This window comes from Periplaneta americana, chromosome 4 (assembly GCF_040183065.1).
Source record: "Periplaneta americana isolate PAMFEO1 chromosome 4, P.americana_PAMFEO1_priV1, whole genome shotgun sequence".
Lineage (NCBI taxonomy): Eukaryota > Metazoa > Arthropoda > Insecta > Blattodea > Blattidae > Periplaneta > Periplaneta americana.
The window spans coordinates 159,230,431-159,250,348 of NC_091120.1; the positions used below are offsets into that span (position 1 = coordinate 159,230,431).

Here is a 19,918-nt window from a genome sequence, read left to right on the forward strand (position 1 = left end):
TTTCAATCGAATGCCTAGTATTGGCTAACTTTCCTTCTGCGTTTATCTGTCTCTTCATCTGCTCTCCATCCAGCTGTCTGCGATCGGGGTGAGTGGTGGGGGAATGCTGTTAGTTGCAACGTTGTGCTCCGGCTCTGTACTTTCCACCTCTGACCACATATATAACAGATTGCCATCCTCATGTTAAAAACGGTAACATGTAGAAGAGAATAACCCCCGAGATCGCCACTGTCGATTAGTAATGGCCACTAGATGGAAGTACAATTGCTCCATGCAATTCAAATGGGAGTTATAACGTGACTTCTTCTACTGTCGCTAGATGGCAGCATAGTGGAATTGATCAAAGTTATTGCCAACAAGAGTGCTCAATCTATTCATAAGAGTTATATGTAATCTGAGCTTCCACGTGCTTTACTATAGATGTCAGAAATCGAATTTTTCCCCACGGCTGCTGTGACAACTAACTTGTCAATTACTAAAAGTCTGTTAATGTAGCTGTTTCTCTAATTGCTCTTTTCCTTCTCCTACCTATTTTCTCTTTCTGATTACATTTTCTTCTGTTCTTTTCCTTCTTTTCTCTTCCATATTCTGTCTATTATTGCTCATCTCTTCGTTTTCCTTATTTTTCTTCTTTTCTCCTCCAAAGATTTTACTTAATCCATTTCCCATCTCTAGTGGGTTTCCTTAATCACGTCTTCCAAATTCTCTATTGTCACACATTTCATAGTAGTTACTTAAACATTCTCCGTATTTGTGAGATACATCATTTCCAATTTTCTTTAATTTATTCTGTCGTCCTCGATGGTCTGATGTTCCCATGCTAGCTGTTGGCTCTAAAGTTCGCTGGTTCAGAACCAGCCAGGGATGTTGGATTTTAAAGGGCAATGAAATCCTTAACATGGCTTTCTTTGGAGGGGAAGTAAATCTGTGTGTCCCATGTCTTATATTCTTAAAATAATTTCTTGCAGCTTGAGTTGGTGAGTTTTTAAACACAAATTTATTTATATTTCGTGTTTTTTTATGTATTATATATGACGAAGCCTATTATTTGTATATTTAACGGCCTAATAAATTTAATTGCATTGAATATTTTATTCTACTGTGTTTTTGAACTGAATTGGGTATTGTTGAAGACTTGAATTATCGTGGGTAAACGAAATCACGCATGTTGTTCTGCTTCATTTATTTAACCTTTATTTAATCTTCCCTGAAGTGAAGTTGAAACAGCTGCAGTTGCAAAAACAAATGTTATTGGAAAAAGAAAGCTGAGGAATTGAAATTCATTGAAATGAAGATCAGAGGATTTATGAAACCAGTCTGATAACAGATCGTAAGATGGCTGAAATGTGATTAGTGTTTTTTTTTTTTCAATGTGCTTGTGTGTGATTATTAAATTGTTGTAACTAAAAGTAATTTTTGTGTAACATTTTTGATGAGGCGCCCAGAATATGATAAACAGTGATTCAGAGGGGGCAAGATAAGTGTAAATGGATATTGAAGCTGATTCTCATGTTGTGTGCAGGTCCCACATTGCCCCCTGAGGAGGGTGTGGACGTAACAGCCTCGTACCAGTGTGAGATTACGCATCGCTCAGACCCTGAGTGCTCCATTCGTCGCCTGCTCCTCATGTCGTACTTCCCCAGTGGCTTCTGGTCCCGCCTTATCACCAGAATACTGGCCGACGATGCCATAGTCGATATTGTGCGTGCCTTCTTCATCATGCCAAAAGAGGTGACAGCATTTTCATTTTGTGTTAAAATATGTAGGTACAATGTTAAAGCAACTACAGTGCAACACCTTGGAATGTTACAGAGAAATTTAATTGAGAATGGTAGAAAGAAAGCTTATATGTGCTGTGAATTTGGTTTGGTTAAAGAAGAATTGAGAAAGATTTGCAGATGCAGTATTTTGCAAAATTGAAGCAGAACGTTCTTGATTGTGAGTAGTGCATGTCTCCATAATTATTTTACATGATAAAATGTACTACGTACACTGCTCCACTGGTTTAGTAGAATGTGTTTGAGTCTAAAGATAGCAGAAAACAGTATAACGTGGTCTGTTGTTGTGACGAGAATCCAAGCTCCCGCATATTGGTAAGGCATCATGTCACAAAACGTTCGCATGTGAACATTTCTGACAAAGTAAATATTATTGAACGCCTTGAAAACGACACAAATATTAAGGATATTGCTGGAGAGTTTAAGTTAATATATATATATATATATATATATATATATATATATATTTTTCATTTATTTATTTTTTTGTGTGTGTTTATTTGTTTAATTATTTATTTATTTATTCATTCATTCATTCATTCATTCATTCATTCATTCATTTACCAGAGCTTCCTCAAATTAGAGGCTGCCATTACACAAAGCATACAAAACAAAAAAAAAGAACAAATAGATTATGAAAGATACAGAGTGAGAAAAATGACAAACAAGTAAACAAACAAACATTGGCAGTTAACAAGAAAGTTGCTAACAATTAAAGAAGCAATGAAAGCTAACAAGAAAAAAATTATAATGGCACATCATATTTATTTATTTAGTTTATGGATAGATATATTCTAGAAAATGAAATTAATTTGTAGTAACGTTGTATCAGATTCACTTTTTATAATGAATTAACAATTCTTAAATGCCCATCCCTGTGTGTTCTATTTTTTACTGTTCATAATATTCCTTGACTTTCATGCTCTACCTAAACATGATGCTTGCTGATTGCAGGGGACTTGCTCCGCGTGTTACATCTAACTATGTGAACATAGGCTTCCTCCTATATCGATGGAGTAGTGTATTTGTCAATGTTCTTCAATTCAGTACAATATATATATATTTTTTTCAGAATAATAAAAAACAAAGAAACAGTGTAAAGTATTTAAAAAAAGTGCAGTTTCAGTACTATAGGCGTATATAAAATTGCGAATTAAGTTACAGTGGTGTACAAAATACGTAATATTGTGAATGTATTCTTTGAATTTTTCTTACCTACTGTATTCGTTTATTTTTTATAGTGACAGTCATTTATTGCGACAATTTTTTTTAATTCGATGATGCTATAACTGAGTTCAACCATATTTACATTATTTTATGGATAAAATTGATTTAACTACCAGTACCGGTATTTTTAATTTCCTTTAGCGAATAGCTTTATAATTATAAAAAGATTACTAAAAAAATCGACTTTCTTTTTAGAGTTTAAATTGATATGTGTAATAGAATTTTAATTTTCCTGAAAGAACTAGGCTACAGACTTCGTTCTCTTAAGTTGCAGTATCTTTAATTTTACTGCTTCAAGTACTTACGACCAGCTTACTGAAAAACCTTTTTAAGTCACTGTTAGTCTGTTTCTTAGAAATAAAAACGTGAGAACTTTTACAAAATGGAATCTGAAGTTAATATATGAAGAGTCCACTGCAAGAATGATGGATGTCATTTGGAATACTTTTGCAGGAGAAGCAATTGAAAGTTTGAAATGCATAGCTCTCAAAGCTTAACTGTGATTTTCCGATCATTACTGGACAATGACTATCAGTGTTAATGCCATATAACTCTCTCTGTACATTCTATATGTCTTAAGCTATGCATTGACGGTTTTGGTTAATTTTCGACAAGAAAGTGACATCCATCATTCTTGCAGTGGACTCTTCATATACAATGGACTGATCAGGATTGTAATGACAACTTGCACAGAAATTCATTTGTCACGTCATTTATGAATCAACTTTATTAAGTCTTAATGCACATTTCATTAAAATTATTATGAATGTGCTTTATCTTAACTTCAAAAACAGAGTGCTCAGAGACGGTACATGGTGGGATCGAGTTTCTCTTGGGCTGATTACATGGTTGGGTTATTTCAAGGCCTTTCCCCAACTGTGAGACGAATGTCAGTATTGCCTCAGAATCATTTCATTAAAATATCATTCATGCTAGATAACAGTGCAATTGATACAGTGTCGTTAGATAACCAATAAAAAATATGACCTTCAGTCTTTTATGTGTAGATGGTGCAGGATGCAAAATTGGCACAATTGCTGGATGTTCGTGCTGAATGGGTTTTGTGGCAGACGGGCATGGAACTTCGATATGCTGACACCACACTCTTTCGCATGAAGGAAGTTTTGCCTGGCCTGAAGAACTCTCCCATCGACTACCGACAACTCAGGTATGAGTTTCAACATGCATATTTATTTAGTGGTCTGTGATCCGAACAAATGTAATTTTTCGTTCTGAAAAGGAATTTTAAAATGTTACATTTGTTTGGATCAAATTTCTGAATATTTAAAGGACAAAACTAAAATTCTTTCAGTCATTTATTATCATAATATACTGCTCTCTTAAGTTGACTGAGAACATATTGGGAATTAAATTAATGGCTTTCCCAAAACATGCTATGAAATGTTTCATATAAAACAATTTTTATCTCGGAAAGGAAGCAAAAACGAGCAAAATTGTATTAAACTTTTTTGTTTGAAATATCTCTGAGATTTATTCTTCAAGAAGTGGAAAAATTCAAATATCTTGGAGCAACAGTAACAAATATAAATGATACTTGGGAGGAAATTAAACACACAATAAATATGGGAAATGCCTGTTATTATTCGGTTGAGAAGCTTTTATCATCCAGTCTGCTGTGAAAAAAATCTGAAAGTTAGAATTTATAAAACAGTTATATTACCGGTTGTTCTTTATGGTTGTGAAACTTGGACTGTCACTTTGAGAGAGGAACATAGGTTAAGGGTGTTTGAGAATAAGGAGCTTAGGAAAATATTTGGGGCTAAGAAGGATGAAGTTACAGGAGAATGGAGGAAGTTACACAACACAGAACTGCATGCATTGTATTCTTCACCTGACATAATTAGGAACATTAAATCCAGATGTTTGAGATGGGCAGGGCATGTAGCATGTATGGGCGAATCCAGAAATGCATATAGAAAGTTAATTGGGAGACCGGAGGGAAAAAGACCTTTGGGAATGCCGAGACATAGATGGGGGGATAATATTAAAATGGATTTGAGGGAGGTGGGATATGATGGTAGAGACTGGATTAATCTTGCACAGGATAGGAACCGATGGCGGGCTTATGTGAGGGTGGTAATGAATCTCAGGGTTCCTTAAGAGCCATTTGTAAGTAAGTGGGTAAGTTTGAAATATCTCTAAGTATAACCCTCTAAGTTTAATTACATTACGTATGGTTCATTCTGTATATAACCAACAAAAAAATGGCATTATTTCGTAAACGATTAATTTGTGGACCCATGTATATTAGAAATTTTTTGCTTTTCATTTTTACTTCTCATTCTTAAATTTTTTACCATCACTTTTGAAACATCCTGTATGTATAATATATAATATGTATATGTTCTATTCTTTTCCTTCTCTTTCCATTTCTTACTTTCTCTTCCACTCTTTTTAATTTTTCTTTTTATTTTTTTTTAATACACATACTTCTCTCTTTCAGTTTTTTTGGTCATCTTTTTCCTTTATATTTTCTTCGTCCTGCCCCCCTCCTCCTCATGCTTTTCTTTCTCCTCCTCCTTTGAAGCTAATAGTAGATTGAATCTTACAATTTTCTTTTTTTGTAATATTTGAGCAGTGAGGAATGTCAAAACAAAACCTGTCCACAAATTTATTTCGTTCTAAATAATTTTATATGAACATCACTATTAAAGTATGGTCACACATCGCTACTTTTGTAGCACTGCAGTACAAAATATTTCGCAACTCTCGTACTGCAACGTGTGAACAACAGTGCAACCAGAAAATAGCGGCTACCAAACCAGCTGCTTGCTACTTTTTTATGCTGCGTGCAGCTTAGAAGTAGCGACATATAAACAGGGTTCTCTGAGTTGCAGCCACAGCATTTTTGATACTGGTTTTTTTTTTTTAACTTTTGCAGCGGTTGCGACCAGTGTTGCAACCCAAATGTGCCAGTGATACTTTATATTGTTTAGATTTACCAATTTTAATGTTTGATGTGATGAAAATAAATTATTTGTAACAGTTACTAAATGTACAACACAGAGTATATTTTCTGATGATGTGATTCATTTTTTTAATTTTCCGTAGCATAGTTTCAAACAGCAGTGTTGCCAACATTGCTTACGAGAATATGCTGTTGGTTATCATTGAAGTATAGACTTTTTCTAATAGCTTTATAATAAAAATAATGCCAATTTTTTAATACTAGTTACAACAGAAAAACAAATAATATACCTACTTGAACCAAGAGAGTGCTTGTGGAATTTGCAAATGCCGATTCCCACAACAAAAAGTAAACGGCTTTACCAGAAATTGCTAGTGCAATGCAAATTTCAGGAAACAATGTTAAAAAACACTCTCTTCGGGACCAGTACAATAAATAAGGGTTCAAAAATAATAATGTTCCTACTACTTGCAAAAAGTTTTTATACCATAACATTAGGGACTATTCATCCACATCATCATAGTTCTCGAAGGAAATTGTAACTTCAAATTGTTCTATATTTCTATTCCTTCTTTGTCCTAGAATCGTCTGCTTTTCGTAGTTTAACGTTTTGTTCTCCATTTTATAATTAAAAGAGGTGGTAAGTAAGCTATTGCATGAGCTTCATAATCTGAAACTCTAATGCGAACCTAACCACAAAATGTATATTGAAAAATCAACACCAAGGTGCAAAACTGCAGTTAGACTGCAGCTGCAAAAGTAGTGCCTTGTGTGTGAACAGACTTGTAACCTCCAGTTCCAACTTTTGCAGTGCTTGGGTTGCACAGCACGAAAAGTAGTGTACAATGCCTGCTTTTGGTTTACATGTGAACACGGCACGCAACTTTTGCAGCTGCAGTAGAAAAGTTGTGCAACAAAAGTAGTGACGTGTGATCATACCTTTACTTCATTACTTGTTTGCTACTGCAGGTTCCGACTGAGACAGGAAGGCTCATGGGGTGATGTGGATCTCGTCAATTCCTCGATTCTGGAGATCTTCTTTCCTGTGGATACTATAGTAATAAGACGTCCTATCACGGATGAACTTGGAGGCAGTGAACCAATTGGCTACCAAGCCATCGTGCTGGACCCTAGCCCAGAGTGCACAGCACAGCTGCTGGCCCTTGCTGTGGACCACATCGACATTCTGCTGGAGGACTGGTACCCCACACTAGGTCAGCATCAGGTTCTATCTGTAGCATATCCTCTTAGAAAGTTGTATAGGATGATGTAGAGCAGGTTTCCTCAAAAAATTCCTTTGTGAATATTATTGAACCATTGTTTCATGTTATTTCATTCTTGATAGCTACTGATTGTTCTCAGTTATATTGGGGTAATACAGTACATACCGGTAGCCATCTCTCACTCCACTACTTTCACGTGCGAAGACAGGTTTCTTCCATGATTCAGCTTTTGATATGTATGTAGTAGACGTTGTGCGTGTATTCAATTGTGTGCAAATTTGACATATGTTTAAGCATTTGAATAAACTGAGCAGAACAAATTCTCAACAAAGACCATCTTCTAACTTGCCAAAAACTAGGCAGAGAAAAAGGATATATACCATGAAATATTAGGTCTTTACTGAGAATTAAGAGAAAAAGGGCTCACACAATTAAATTCATCAGTATTGGACGACGACAACAACAACAACAAGGTATACTGTTTTTTTTTTTTTTTTTGAAAGATGGGACATGACAGGAGCGTTGCGATCGGAAAAACAACTGAATGTCACATAGCATGGTAGGCCTGTTGCTATGGTAACAACGGTTGAGTTGCCAAACTTACAGTTCCCACGTGGCAAGTGCTTAATTGCTCTCTTGGCGACATTTATTGTGCACACAATGTATGTTTCGTGTTTGATTCTCTGTCGATGTTTGTATTGTTTTCTTACCTTTGCATCAATTGTTAATGAATGTTTTAACGTCAGCCATCTTAACGACAATTGTTAGCTTCCATGAGCTGGCAGTGTGGTAGTCCATATTGGCAACATGGTACTGTAGTTCCAAGCTCGGCCACTTAACTGTCATGTCCCATCTTTCAAAAAAAAAGTATAGCAATCAATGGTGGTATGATTTCTACTAGTTACAATTTTGGTACATATTAGATTAATAGCAGAAAAATTCTTTCAGATCCTATGCTGGATGGTGCTTTTGTACCGAAATGGTAGTAGAAGAGTTGCATGTTGGTCCAGATCTGAGTTTCACGACATTTTCAGATTTTTATTTATATTTGTATTGTGCATAACAATCCTTCAGTTGAAAATTCAGTAATATTAATTATATATTATTGAAGATTTTATAAAATATCGAAATTAATCACGTGCAATAATTTCATTGGTGCCGAAAACGTGGTATTCCTCTAAATACAGTACAACTCATTCAGTCTATGTGGGATGGGGGTGGGGGGTAAAATCCAATCTGAATTAATGAAAGTCCGAATTATACAGCATTTATTGGAACAGATTTAGTTAGTGTTTCATCATCCTGTTTTTGAAACATATGGGACACAAAACATAAATTTTAAGAAAGAATGAGTATGAAGTTCTGCAGTCCAAGTCAGTTAATGCACAGGAAATACATACTGTAACTAACGTTTACAAATATATGGAACACAAAAACATTAATTAAAAAAGGAATAAGTTCGAAGTTCTTTAGTCCAAGCACTTCACAGGAAGTACAGCTTTGGAATTTTAAGACTTTGATTTAAAGAAAGAAGTAAGTGTTATCTGCGTCTGTTTGTGCTGTTGTTTTTATGTACATCGTGACGCATTTCTTTTAAGGCAAGATAACATTCCTTATAATTTCGATTACAGTCCACAAATTCAATTAATGTATCTAATTGAATCTTATGTTGGATAATGCGAATTTATTACAATATTTTTCACTCTTTGCATTCACTTCTACCTTTTATGTGTGGAATATTAATCTCCAGATGTCTTGTGTAAAAAAAAATATATATCTGTACTAATTATCGCATGTTCCGAATTGAGGGGTTTCACTGTATTTAAATACCCAAAGAAATTATCAGGATTCTGGTAAAGGGGATTCTGGTATCTCAGTATTGTAGCAGTAAAGCCTATTTCAAAAGTATTTCAAAAGTATTATTTGTTTTGTTTTGTTTTGTTTTGTTTTGTCTATTCATTTAAGAACATTGGAGCAAGATATGCAGGAAATGTGAAACGGTGTACTATCCTGTGCAAGAACGCAAGAATGGTGCATACCATTTGGCTTTTCGTTTTATATTTTGTAATTTGTTTGTTGTTGTAAATTAAGTCACTATGTTTTTGCCTGAAGTTTTATTATCATGAGAAATCACTTTGCTGTACGCCTTAATACTGGGTAAACAATAAAAGGACTATTGAACATGTGTGACAGGTACTCGGTTTGTGCACACATCAGAAGGACGCTTCCTGGTGACACGTTTAGTACCTTGTCCTCGATGCGTGGCGGCCTCACAAGGAGACTCCGAGCTGGCACAGCAGCAACACAGCTGGAGTGACAACAGTTTATCGAGTGGTGCGCTTGGCCCTAGACATCTTGCTGAGGTAAGGGATAATCCAGCTTCATATCTATTAAATTACGTCTCCTAAAGTCTATTCTAGCCAGGACTTTACTGAGATCCATGTTCATATTCCACTAAGACGAAGTGTTAATCATTTTGCGTGCTATATTTAGAGAGAGACCTAGTTTTCCCAAACCGCGGATTCGTGAAACACGGTTTTTCAACTGACAACAAAAATTATATGTTTCAAACCCTTCCCGGCCAGAATATCGTAAACCTAAATTCGTGAAATGACTCGAGATTTTGTGTAGGCCTATACGCAAAATTTTTGTTTTAGCGCGAATTTATCCAAATTTTTCAAAAGAAATAAAGATTTTTTACGAAATACACTTATTTTATAAGAAAAAGCTTCTCAGAAATTTAATTTCACTAACTGGTTTCGACTATACTGTATAATGTTACATCACTACAGCTCATGAATTTTGTCAAGGCACTCGTTATGTGCAGTACGGGAACAATGTTTCTGTCAGGGGGGTAGGAGTAGAAAGGAAAGTCGGGCATGTGGCTACAGAGTTCAAAGCAAAAACTAACCCATTCCCCTATAATTCGTAAGTAGACTCATCCGATCTCGTGCACAGCTCTGTAGGAAGAGTGGGGGAGTGTCTTGACAAAATGCATGAGCTGTACATAAAAGACACACTGCCCCAGAGCAGTCTTACTTCCACTAATTCATGCATTAATTTGTGTAAATTGATGGAAAACATAAACTTTATTTACACAATAACATAGTAATGTACACAATCCTGTACCAACAACAAGCAAAGGCCTCTTAAAATGTCCATCACAGAATTTTGTTTTACAACATTCAACTTGTTTCCTGGTTAAAGAAATTTTACTTGAAAAAAAAACGTACTTACTTACTTTTGGCTTTTAGAGAACCCAGAGGTTCACTGCTACCCTCACATAAGCCTGCCATCAGTTCCTATCCTGAGCAAGATTACTCGAGTCCCTACCATCACATCCCACCTCCCTCAAATCCGTTTTAATATTATCCTCCCATCTACACCAGTATGAAATTTAGAAGCAAGTAATGTTGGTATTTCACCCATACCACCACTTTCGAGCACTGATAGAATTATTTATGGACTTACTATTTGATTACTCATCTATGAATACTTCTCAGTGCAGAATAAATCTAAAAGAAAAAAAAACATAACATAATTAACAGACTGACATATACTGCCACTGAGATGTGTTCACAGATGAATAATCAAATAGTATATAGAGAGAACAATAACTCATTCGTGAGAAGTACAAGTATACTTACTTGAATTAACTTCAGGATGAACCACAACAACTGTAGTATTTTATTTAGTGGTTCTGTACGAACTGCAACCAGTGACTGCATTAAATTATGAATCTACAAGTGTTGCCACGTTTGTTGCAGGCTTTCCATCGAGCAGAGAGTGAGAGTCAGTTAGGAGTGAGACAAGTTCGCAAATCACAGGAGAGTTACACGTCAGATGGCGATGGTGACAGTGGTGTGGGCCCTGACTCCACAGGATCCAGGTGATTGCGTTGTTTTTGGAGGCTCGGATCATTATCGTTATCATCATCATCATCATCGTCGTCATTGTCATCATTATCATCATCAACATCATATTTAGCTCTTTCAGATGCTTGTTCTAGCTTCATTATGTTTTAATTAGAGTTATAAGTTAAATTATTAATTCCATCTTCTACATTGTCGTTCTCAGTCCATATCTTCAGATTTGTAACTTAAAAGTATCTTGTTTTTTTGTCTTCTTACGTCAGCATTGTCAGACAGAGACTAAACGGAGCGGAGCGCTCCACTATGACTCGTTGCGTGCTCCGGTGTTTTCACAGACATAAGCAAGTTCACGCTCCGACTCTAGCTCCACAACCGGTTTTGGAGCTTACAACTCTGACACTACTGTCTTACGTGAATGATTATGATGACGACTAAAGCCCATGTATGAATGCAAAAACAAATATTTATGCACGAAATCTGGCAAAAGTATTGAAGTAAACTGTAAATATAATATTTATCTAACATTGAATTTCTCATTTTGTGTTGTTGCAGTATATAGTGGAAGTCATTTTGAGATTTTCTCGATAATAGTTAGTTACGATACAAGTGTTAAAAATAACACTTATACAGGGTGATTCAGACCACCTGTAACAGTCATTTATTTCGAAAACCAGTGCATTAAAATTTTCGAGACAAAAATATTTATAACTAAATCACATGTGAACTTTCACTTGAGCTTGATTTCTTCAACTAGTCCTAACAGGAAGTAGGGTCAGTGGTGTATCACTTTAAAATTTCAAATGGGAGTCGGGGTCAAATATGGTACCATTTGATAGAGCTCTTCAAAACAACTTTCATAGGAAACGTTTTTATTGATTTGTACTCTTTCAATGAGAAAATGTACAAAAAGGCAATTGGTGATTCGGACCACCCAGAAGTAATTTCTTTCAGAAATTAGTGCATTAAAATTTTAAATTCAAAATATGTATAACTAAAGCACATGTGAACTTTCACTTGAGCTTTATTTCATCCAGTCTTTCAGTAACATGTCAACATTAATTGTCTTGTTTACATTTTCGTCTTGTAACATTTCTCAATATTGAAGGCATTGTCTTTTTGTCCGTTTTCTCATTGAAAGGGTAGGAATTAATAAAAACGTTTCATATGAAAGTTGTTTGTTTTGGAGAGCTCTATCAAATGGTACCTTATTTGACCCGACTCCCGTTTGAAATTTTAAAGTGATACGCCACTGACCCTACTTCCCATTAGGGCTCATTGATGAAATCAAGCTCAAGTGAAATTTCACATGTGCCTTAGTTATAAATATTTTTGTCTCGAAAATTTTAATGCACTAGATTCTGAAAGAAATGACTTACTGGTGGTCCAAATCACCAATTGCCTTTTCGTACATTTTCTCATTGAAAGAGTAGGAATTAATAAAAGCGTTTCCTATGAAAGTTGTTTGTTTTGAAGAGTTCTATCAAATGGTACCATATTTGACCCAGACTCCCATTTGAAATTTTAAAGTGATACTGACCCTACTTCCTGTTAGGGCTAATTGATCAAATCAATCTCAAGTGAAAGTTCACATGTGGTTTAGTTATAAATATTTTTGTCTCGAAAATTTTAATCCACTAATTTTTGAAATAACTGTTACGGGTGGTCTGAATTACCCTGTATATTTCAATAAATGTGTGCATTTTCCTGTATAAATATAAAAATATATCTTTCATCCAAATTCACATTTATATGGACAATCAAATGCATGTAAAATCATGTATCAAGACAGTTCTAAAAAATCACTTCTACATATTGTTCAGGGTATAAATAGATAACATCCATCTTGCATGTAAAGTTGGGCTCTCAGTTTTGCAAGCTTCATTTTTGTCTGCAGCCGCATGCCTTCTGTGGAGGGTCATCCTGGCTACAATATGGATGAGCCATGTCACTTGGCAGAGGAAGCAGAGCCCTCCGTTTACTACAGTTGGGTTGTGGAGGAGTGTATTCTGGCGGCCTATGACCGCAAGTCTGTCACCTGTCCCAGTCATGGTGACATTCCCCTGGCGCAAGTGGCCCCTGATACGGTGAGTAAAATACTTCATACTGAGTATCTCGAAGGTATCTATTATCAGGGATGGTGATGATTGTGTGCCGGACGTAAACTAATTGGCTGACCTGTTTTTATTAAATAGTATAATTTTCACCTCTTATTAAGATTTACAGAATTTAAAAAAAAAAATAGTATTATTTTCTGTCATTTAGGCTTCACTGATGTATACTAAAATTAATCTTGCTAATGTACAGTAAACATGTTGTTGTTGTTATCTAAGGGCGGGCTTTGGCAACGAAGCCATTAGCATTCTTGGTCTCCAATCTTTCTCTGTGGTGGATCCATCAGGTAGAACTTCACAGGTTTGTAGATGATCTTCAGTCATTTCTTCTTCTTTGTTGCATAGACGGCAATTTGGATTTGTGTAAATTCCTATTTTATTCAAGTGTTTGGCCAAATAATCGTGCTCTGTAAGCAGTCTGAATTTTGCTACTGCAGATTTACGTGGGATTTCTGGAATAATTTCTGTTTTTTTTTTTTTATTATTAAAATGCTCCATTTTTTATCTTTGGCTTTGGTACATAGTGCTTGGTTTTGCTTGATTTTATATTTATTTTTAATTAGTCTTTTGATGGATATAAAATGTAGGCTTGTATTTGTATTCTGAATTAAATTGGATCCTTTTTTGGCAACATTTTATTCTTTATTTTTGATGGAGAAATCATTGCAATAGGTGAAAGTCTCAGGAATCTTCTATGCCACATTAATAAATTTAAGAATGCAGTCATTGTCAGACTCCAAAGCAGCTATTCTATCAATAGTATCTAGACACATACCTTCCTCTAAAACAGCAGAAATAACTAAAATGCTCTCTCAATAACACTCAATAAAATAATTGCATTCCAATGGATACCATCCCATTGTGGAATCCTGGGAAACGAGAATGCGGATGCTTTAGCAAAGAAGGGCAGCACTGCTACTTACAGACCTGTTACTAAATCTACGTATTATTCTGTGAAAAGATTTATTAAATCTACATACTTAAACTTCAATAAACAAAATTTGTTAACACAATCTCAAGGGAAAAAATGGAACTCTCTGCATCATAATCCACAGTTAATTCCCGATTTACCATGCAAATCGTGTGTAGCTGCATTTAGATTGGCAACAGGCCGTGACTGTTTGGCCAAACACCTGCATAAAATTGGAATATATCAGTCCCCTAACTGCCCATTCTGCAACTCAAACCAAGAAATGGATTCGGAACACCTAAAAATCTGTGCTTCAGTGGCTGACCATGACAATATCTTTGAAAAATATTGGAGTGCAAGAAGTCAAATGACTTTATTGTAAAATGCCTGGCATTAGAAAACAACAAACAACATCATCATTTTATCCTTTGTTTCTGCATAATTAACTACAAGTTTGAAAATGTCTTTGTCATTTTCATGTGACAGTTAACAAGCTAAGCAATTGAATTAAATGTTTTGTTACTTTTATAAATTTTATTTCTATATAGGTTGTGTTTGTTTCCTAATCATTCGTACTTCCAGTTTTATCAGTAATGCTGGCATACGGAACTTGACAGTCTTCTGTTGGCTGTATATTGGATTTTACAATTAATTTTCGGTTTTAGCTACAATTTGTTTGGTCATTTCGAAATGGTTACTTATACTGTAATATAAACTATTTTCACATAATGAAGAATGCTTTATTTATTTATTTATTTTTTTAGATCTTCTTGGACTTGGGTGAACGGCACCTAATCCGTCCTGACAACATCAAGAAGGGTCGGTTGCTTGGCCGTGGAGCGTTTGGCTTCGTGTTCAAAGGCTCTTGTAAGATTCGTGGCTCCAACACGTACATCGACGTGGCTATGAAAATGCTGCAGCCAGTCCAGCCAGGTGCTAATGCACGACAGTCAGCTGTCATCGCTTACAAGGTAACCACATTGCTTGCTTTCCTACTACAAGAAACATTACATTTTCATTTAGATTATTATTAAGGATGTAAGGTTTCGAAACCACATATTTGTCAGTCTTTTCGTACTTCCTTAAATACCCTGAATTTTACTACTATGGAGAATAGTTTCAAAGAATTTTCACATTTTATTTTCGAAAGCCTCTTAAGAATATGCCTTCTGGCTTCTTATTTTGGAGAGATGGTCACAAACAGATTCTGTCTTTTACTCTCGATTGCATCACATGCCTAAAGAATGTCTCTCAATCACTTTCCAGGAGACTGAATACGAAGAGTTTCATGTTTTGCTCTCGAAAACCTTACAGTCCATAAGTTGTTGCTGGTGCTGCTATAATGGTTAGCCTGGATTCCATTCTATCAGCTTCTTGGCAGTATAGTTGTCTGATGTTCTTCGTGGCCTCATGTGCTAGGTTTTCTGCTGTGTAACAGATATTGTGTGTCCATGTTGGTGTTAGATTCTTGACATATTGTACACTCTTCTAATTCTAAAATATTTATCCTTTAAAATAGGATGCGAGACAGTTGTGACCATACAGTGGAATAGAATCTCTTGTGTCTTAAGGTGCGGTCACATGTCGCTACTTTTGCACCGCTGCAGTACAAAAAACAGCGCAACTCTCATATATCGACGAGTGAACAACAGTGGAACCCGAAAAGTAGCAGCTGTCGAACCTGCTGCCCGCTACTTTTTCATGCTGTGTGCAACTTAAAAGTAGTGACGTGTGAACAGGGTTCTCAGGATTGCAGCCGCAGCATTTTTTATATTGGTTTTGTTGAAACTTTTGCAGCAGCTGCGACCAGTGTTGCCACCCAAATGTGCCAATGATACTTTTATTGTTTGGTTATATTTTAATGTTAGATGTGATGAAAATAAATGTATAACACAGCCAGAGTATATTTGCCGAGATATAATTTATTTTTTTAATTTTTCATAGGGTAGTTTCAAACAGGAGGGTTGCCAACATTGATTACGTGAATATGCTGTTGGTTATCATTTAAGTATATAGACGTTTTTTAATACATTCATAGTAAAAATAATGCCAATTTCTGGATATTAGTTAGGATAGAAAAGCAAATAATAGATAAGTATGTTATCGCATGAGTTTCATACTCCGAAACTGTAATGCGAACATAACCATAAAATGTATATTGAAAAGTCAACACGGAGATTGGAAGCTGCAGCTAGACTGCGGCTGCAAAAGTAGCGCCTTGTGTGTGAACAGACTTGCAACCTCCAGTTGCAACTTTTGCAGCACTCGGGTTGCACAGCACGAAAAGTAGCGTGCAGTGCGCTACTTTTGGCTTACATGTGAACACGACACGCAACTTTTGCAGCTGCAGTACAAAAGTTGCGCAGCAAAAGTGGTGAGTGTGACCGTACCTTTATTCTTATTGATATTAGTTCACAAAAGTGCAAACTTAATAATTAAAAAAAATTATCTATATACAAAAGAAGTTATACATAATAAATATACAGTTTCCTAAACTAATTAATTTATCGCAAATCTCAGTAATTTATTGGTTCAAACTTGCACTTATGTCTGGTTTTAGTGCATGTTTAAACCAATCGTGATAACCATTAAAACTTTAAAACTTATTTATCTGCTCCTTTTCACAATTTACTACCATAAATATTTTTAAATCACTTTTTTTTTTAACATCTAAATTTATTCTATAACTTTCGTATTTATGTTTAGTGATAGGTTCACTTATGCATGTTAACTAATTATTCATCATACTGGATCCAGGTTAGCAGTTGTTGACATATAGCCAGCACACTGCAATAGCTGAATCAGTATTTTTCAGTGCGTACAGTAGGTCAGTCTAAATTCCTGCTACATGCTTGTCAGCGAGTTATTTGCTTATTTATATATCTTGCAGCATACATGTAAACACACTTGACATATTAATTACGTAACTCAATATCAATTACAGTTAAGACATTCTTCTCCGTGCTCACATTTTAATGGCTAGAATGTTGAATTTATAATAATTCTGTGCACCTGGGTTCGATTCCCGGCATACCCCTGATTTGTGACTTGTGTTGGCTAGGCCCATAGTCCAGGTAACACAGGCTTTTCTCTGAGAGCTCCAGTTCCCTGTGACAGCCCAGCAAATCTCCATCATTTTATCATGGGTGTAGCACAGACCAGCCTCCTATGTCACACCCTGAGCAAGACTGTCTCGTTAAATTAGTCTACACAACTGGCTTCATATGGGTGAATGACGAAGAGACAAGTACGCTCTGTTAGACAAAAAAAAAGTAAATCAGTCATTATATATTCTGAAAAGCAAGAAGGTGAATATAGTCCAAATGCCAACAATTTCTAAAGAACAGGTTCTCAGGTTTGTTTCCTCTTCATTATTATCTTCACTTAAGTCCTCACAAAAAAGAAGTCAATTGGCCAACTTTGAAGCCAAAGTGAATTGGGATCTCATTCTAAGTGTAATGGCATTGGCAGTAGCAGTGTCTACAGATTTTCGTTTCTGCCTTTGTTGTTGTGGCTGTCTCTCTTCACCAGCTTAGTCTATTATGTTCTCATCGCAAGTAATGAATTACACTTGCACTCAATCCAGATATGTAGTACAGTATAATCCCTTGTAATTGGCACCCAAATAACCGGCAATACCAAAACAACGGCACTTTTGGGTAGGGGAAAAAAAAACACACGAACTTTCAGTGAATATTTGAACCTAAAATTAGTGTATTATTTGTTATGTGATGTGTTTTAATAAAGAAAATCCACACAGTTTTTATGTTTATTTAATTATGTTTGGGCCGTCAGTGTTGCCACATTAGGAAGTTCGCACGAACTTTTGTTTTCAGTGAATATTCAAACCTAAAATTAGTGTATTATTTGTTGTGTGATGTGTTTTAATAAAGAAAATCCACATATGTTTATTTAGTTATGTTCGGGTCTCAGTGTTGCCACATTAGGAAGTTCGCTCGAACTTTAATTTTCTCTGAATATTCGAACCTAAAATTAGTGTATTATTTGTGTTATGTGATGTGTTTTAATAAAGAAAATCCAGACAGTTTTTATGTTTATTTAATTATGTTTGGGCCGTCAGTGTTGCCACATTAGGAAGTTCGCACGAACTTTCGTTTTCAGTGAATATTCAAACCTAAAATTAGTGTATTATTTGTGTTGTGTGATGTGTTTTAATAAAGAAAATCCACACAGTTTTTATGTTTATTTAATTATGTTTGGGCCATCAGTGTTGCCACATTAGGAAGTTCGCACGAACTTTTGTTTTCAGTGAATATTCAAACCTAAAATTAGTGTATTATTTGTTGTGTGATGTGTTTTAATAAAGAAAATCCACATATGTTTATTTAGTTATGTTCGGGTCTCAGTGTTGCCACATTAGGAAGTTCGCTCGAACTTTAATTTTCTCTGAATATTCGAACCTAAAATTAGTGTATTATTTGTGTTGTGTGATGTGTTTTAATAATGAAAATCCAGTTTTTATGGTTATTCAGTTATGAACAAGTGAGAGAAATAAGCTTCACACGACTGCAGTGTCAACATTTAGCACAATGAAATACAAACTTTTTTTTTTTTTGTATATACCAGTATTTATTCAAATAACCGGCAAAATCTCGTATCCGGAACTAGTCCCGTCCCTTTGGTGCTGGATAAGAGGGATTCTACTGTACTTCACATTACTAGTGTAGCAGAGTTGATAATGTTTTATTTGACCATAAACTGGAAGTGTTACAAGCTAACTAATTGTAAATTTCTTTCTTGTTTTGATATGTTGCAGGCTGCCCAAGGAAAGTGGGACAGAGATCCACTTCAGTACGCCTGTAAAGCATACTGCACTGCAAGGCAGGAACTGAATATCCTGCTAAGCTTGCGCCACCCCAACATAGTGCCTCTTGTGGGTGTGTGTACGCGACCCCTCGCTCTAGTCCTGGACCTTGCTCCCCAGGGAGCACTGGACACTACTCTGAGGCACTATCGTAGATCTGGATCCCGAATTGGTCCCTATTGTCTCCAGGCCATCATACTGCTGGTACGTATATGAGAGATCCACTACTCAAAATGTCTGCAGGTTACGTAAGTTAATGAACGTCAAGCTGAACTTGTGTATGAAACCAGTGGTTGGAAAATAATATTTACATAGAACTGAATATTAATGTTGTGTCTCTATATTTTGCTCTCTCTTTAATACCTATTTCCTTATCTCTTTATTTCTGTTTTAATTTTTTTTAATGTCATGTTCATTTTCAAGTACTTGCAACTTATTTATATACAGTACACTTTTCTTTTCCACTTGCGCCTGTGATTACGTGATTAGTCTCCAGTATTTTCTTAAAAAAAGGTTGGCAACACTAGAAGCAGCTATGCACTTGACTGTAATAGAAATGCTGCACACTGTTTTGCATTTCAGTGGTTCACCTTGTGTTTCTCCAATGTGAAAAAGTTTTTCTTCTGTTAAAACACGACGATTTTGTTTAGAAATTCTACCATTTATAGAGTTCGTTTTCCTGTATGGAACTGACTTCATAGGAAATTTCTCTAAAAAATCGCCTACACACTTCGCTATATGAATTTATCACATAAGTGTTGTACATAAATGTTTTTGTTCTAATGGTAACTTGTTTGGTGGTATTTTAATAAATTTAAATTTATTCCACTGACATGCTGTAATTAATAATACTGACACACTAATAGACTGTAATAACACTAAATGTAAGTAGTATTACTAATATCACAAAAGAATATATATTTATATCACAACTACAGGCTGACAAGCGAATGGTGACAGATGTTGGCTGGAAAATTATGGATCAGTAAAACTAGTTTGTGATGTGGCCTTCAGCTAGTATAGTTCCCTCGCAGTTGTGGCTC

General features: G+C 35.5%; 1 protein-coding gene across 2 annotated transcripts in view; it reads left to right on the plus strand.

Moving 5' to 3' along the window:
• Lrrk (Leucine-rich repeat kinase) overlaps nt 1-19,918 on the plus strand; it is a 283,300-nt gene that overhangs the window by 223,865 nt on the left and 39,517 nt on the right. For both annotated transcript variants that reach the window (XM_069824217.1, XM_069824218.1), the window contains exons 29-36: nt 1,523-1,731; nt 4,013-4,173; nt 6,904-7,148; nt 9,351-9,520; nt 10,925-11,046; nt 12,924-13,113; nt 14,815-15,021; nt 18,828-19,079. In XM_069824217.1, the coding sequence (XP_069680318.1) occupies nt 1,523-1,731; nt 4,013-4,173; nt 6,904-7,148; nt 9,351-9,520; nt 10,925-11,046; nt 12,924-13,113; nt 14,815-15,021; nt 18,828-19,079 (1,556 nt within the window). The remainder of the gene's footprint in view (nt 1-1,522; nt 1,732-4,012; nt 4,174-6,903; nt 7,149-9,350; nt 9,521-10,924; nt 11,047-12,923; nt 13,114-14,814; nt 15,022-18,827; nt 19,080-19,918) is intronic.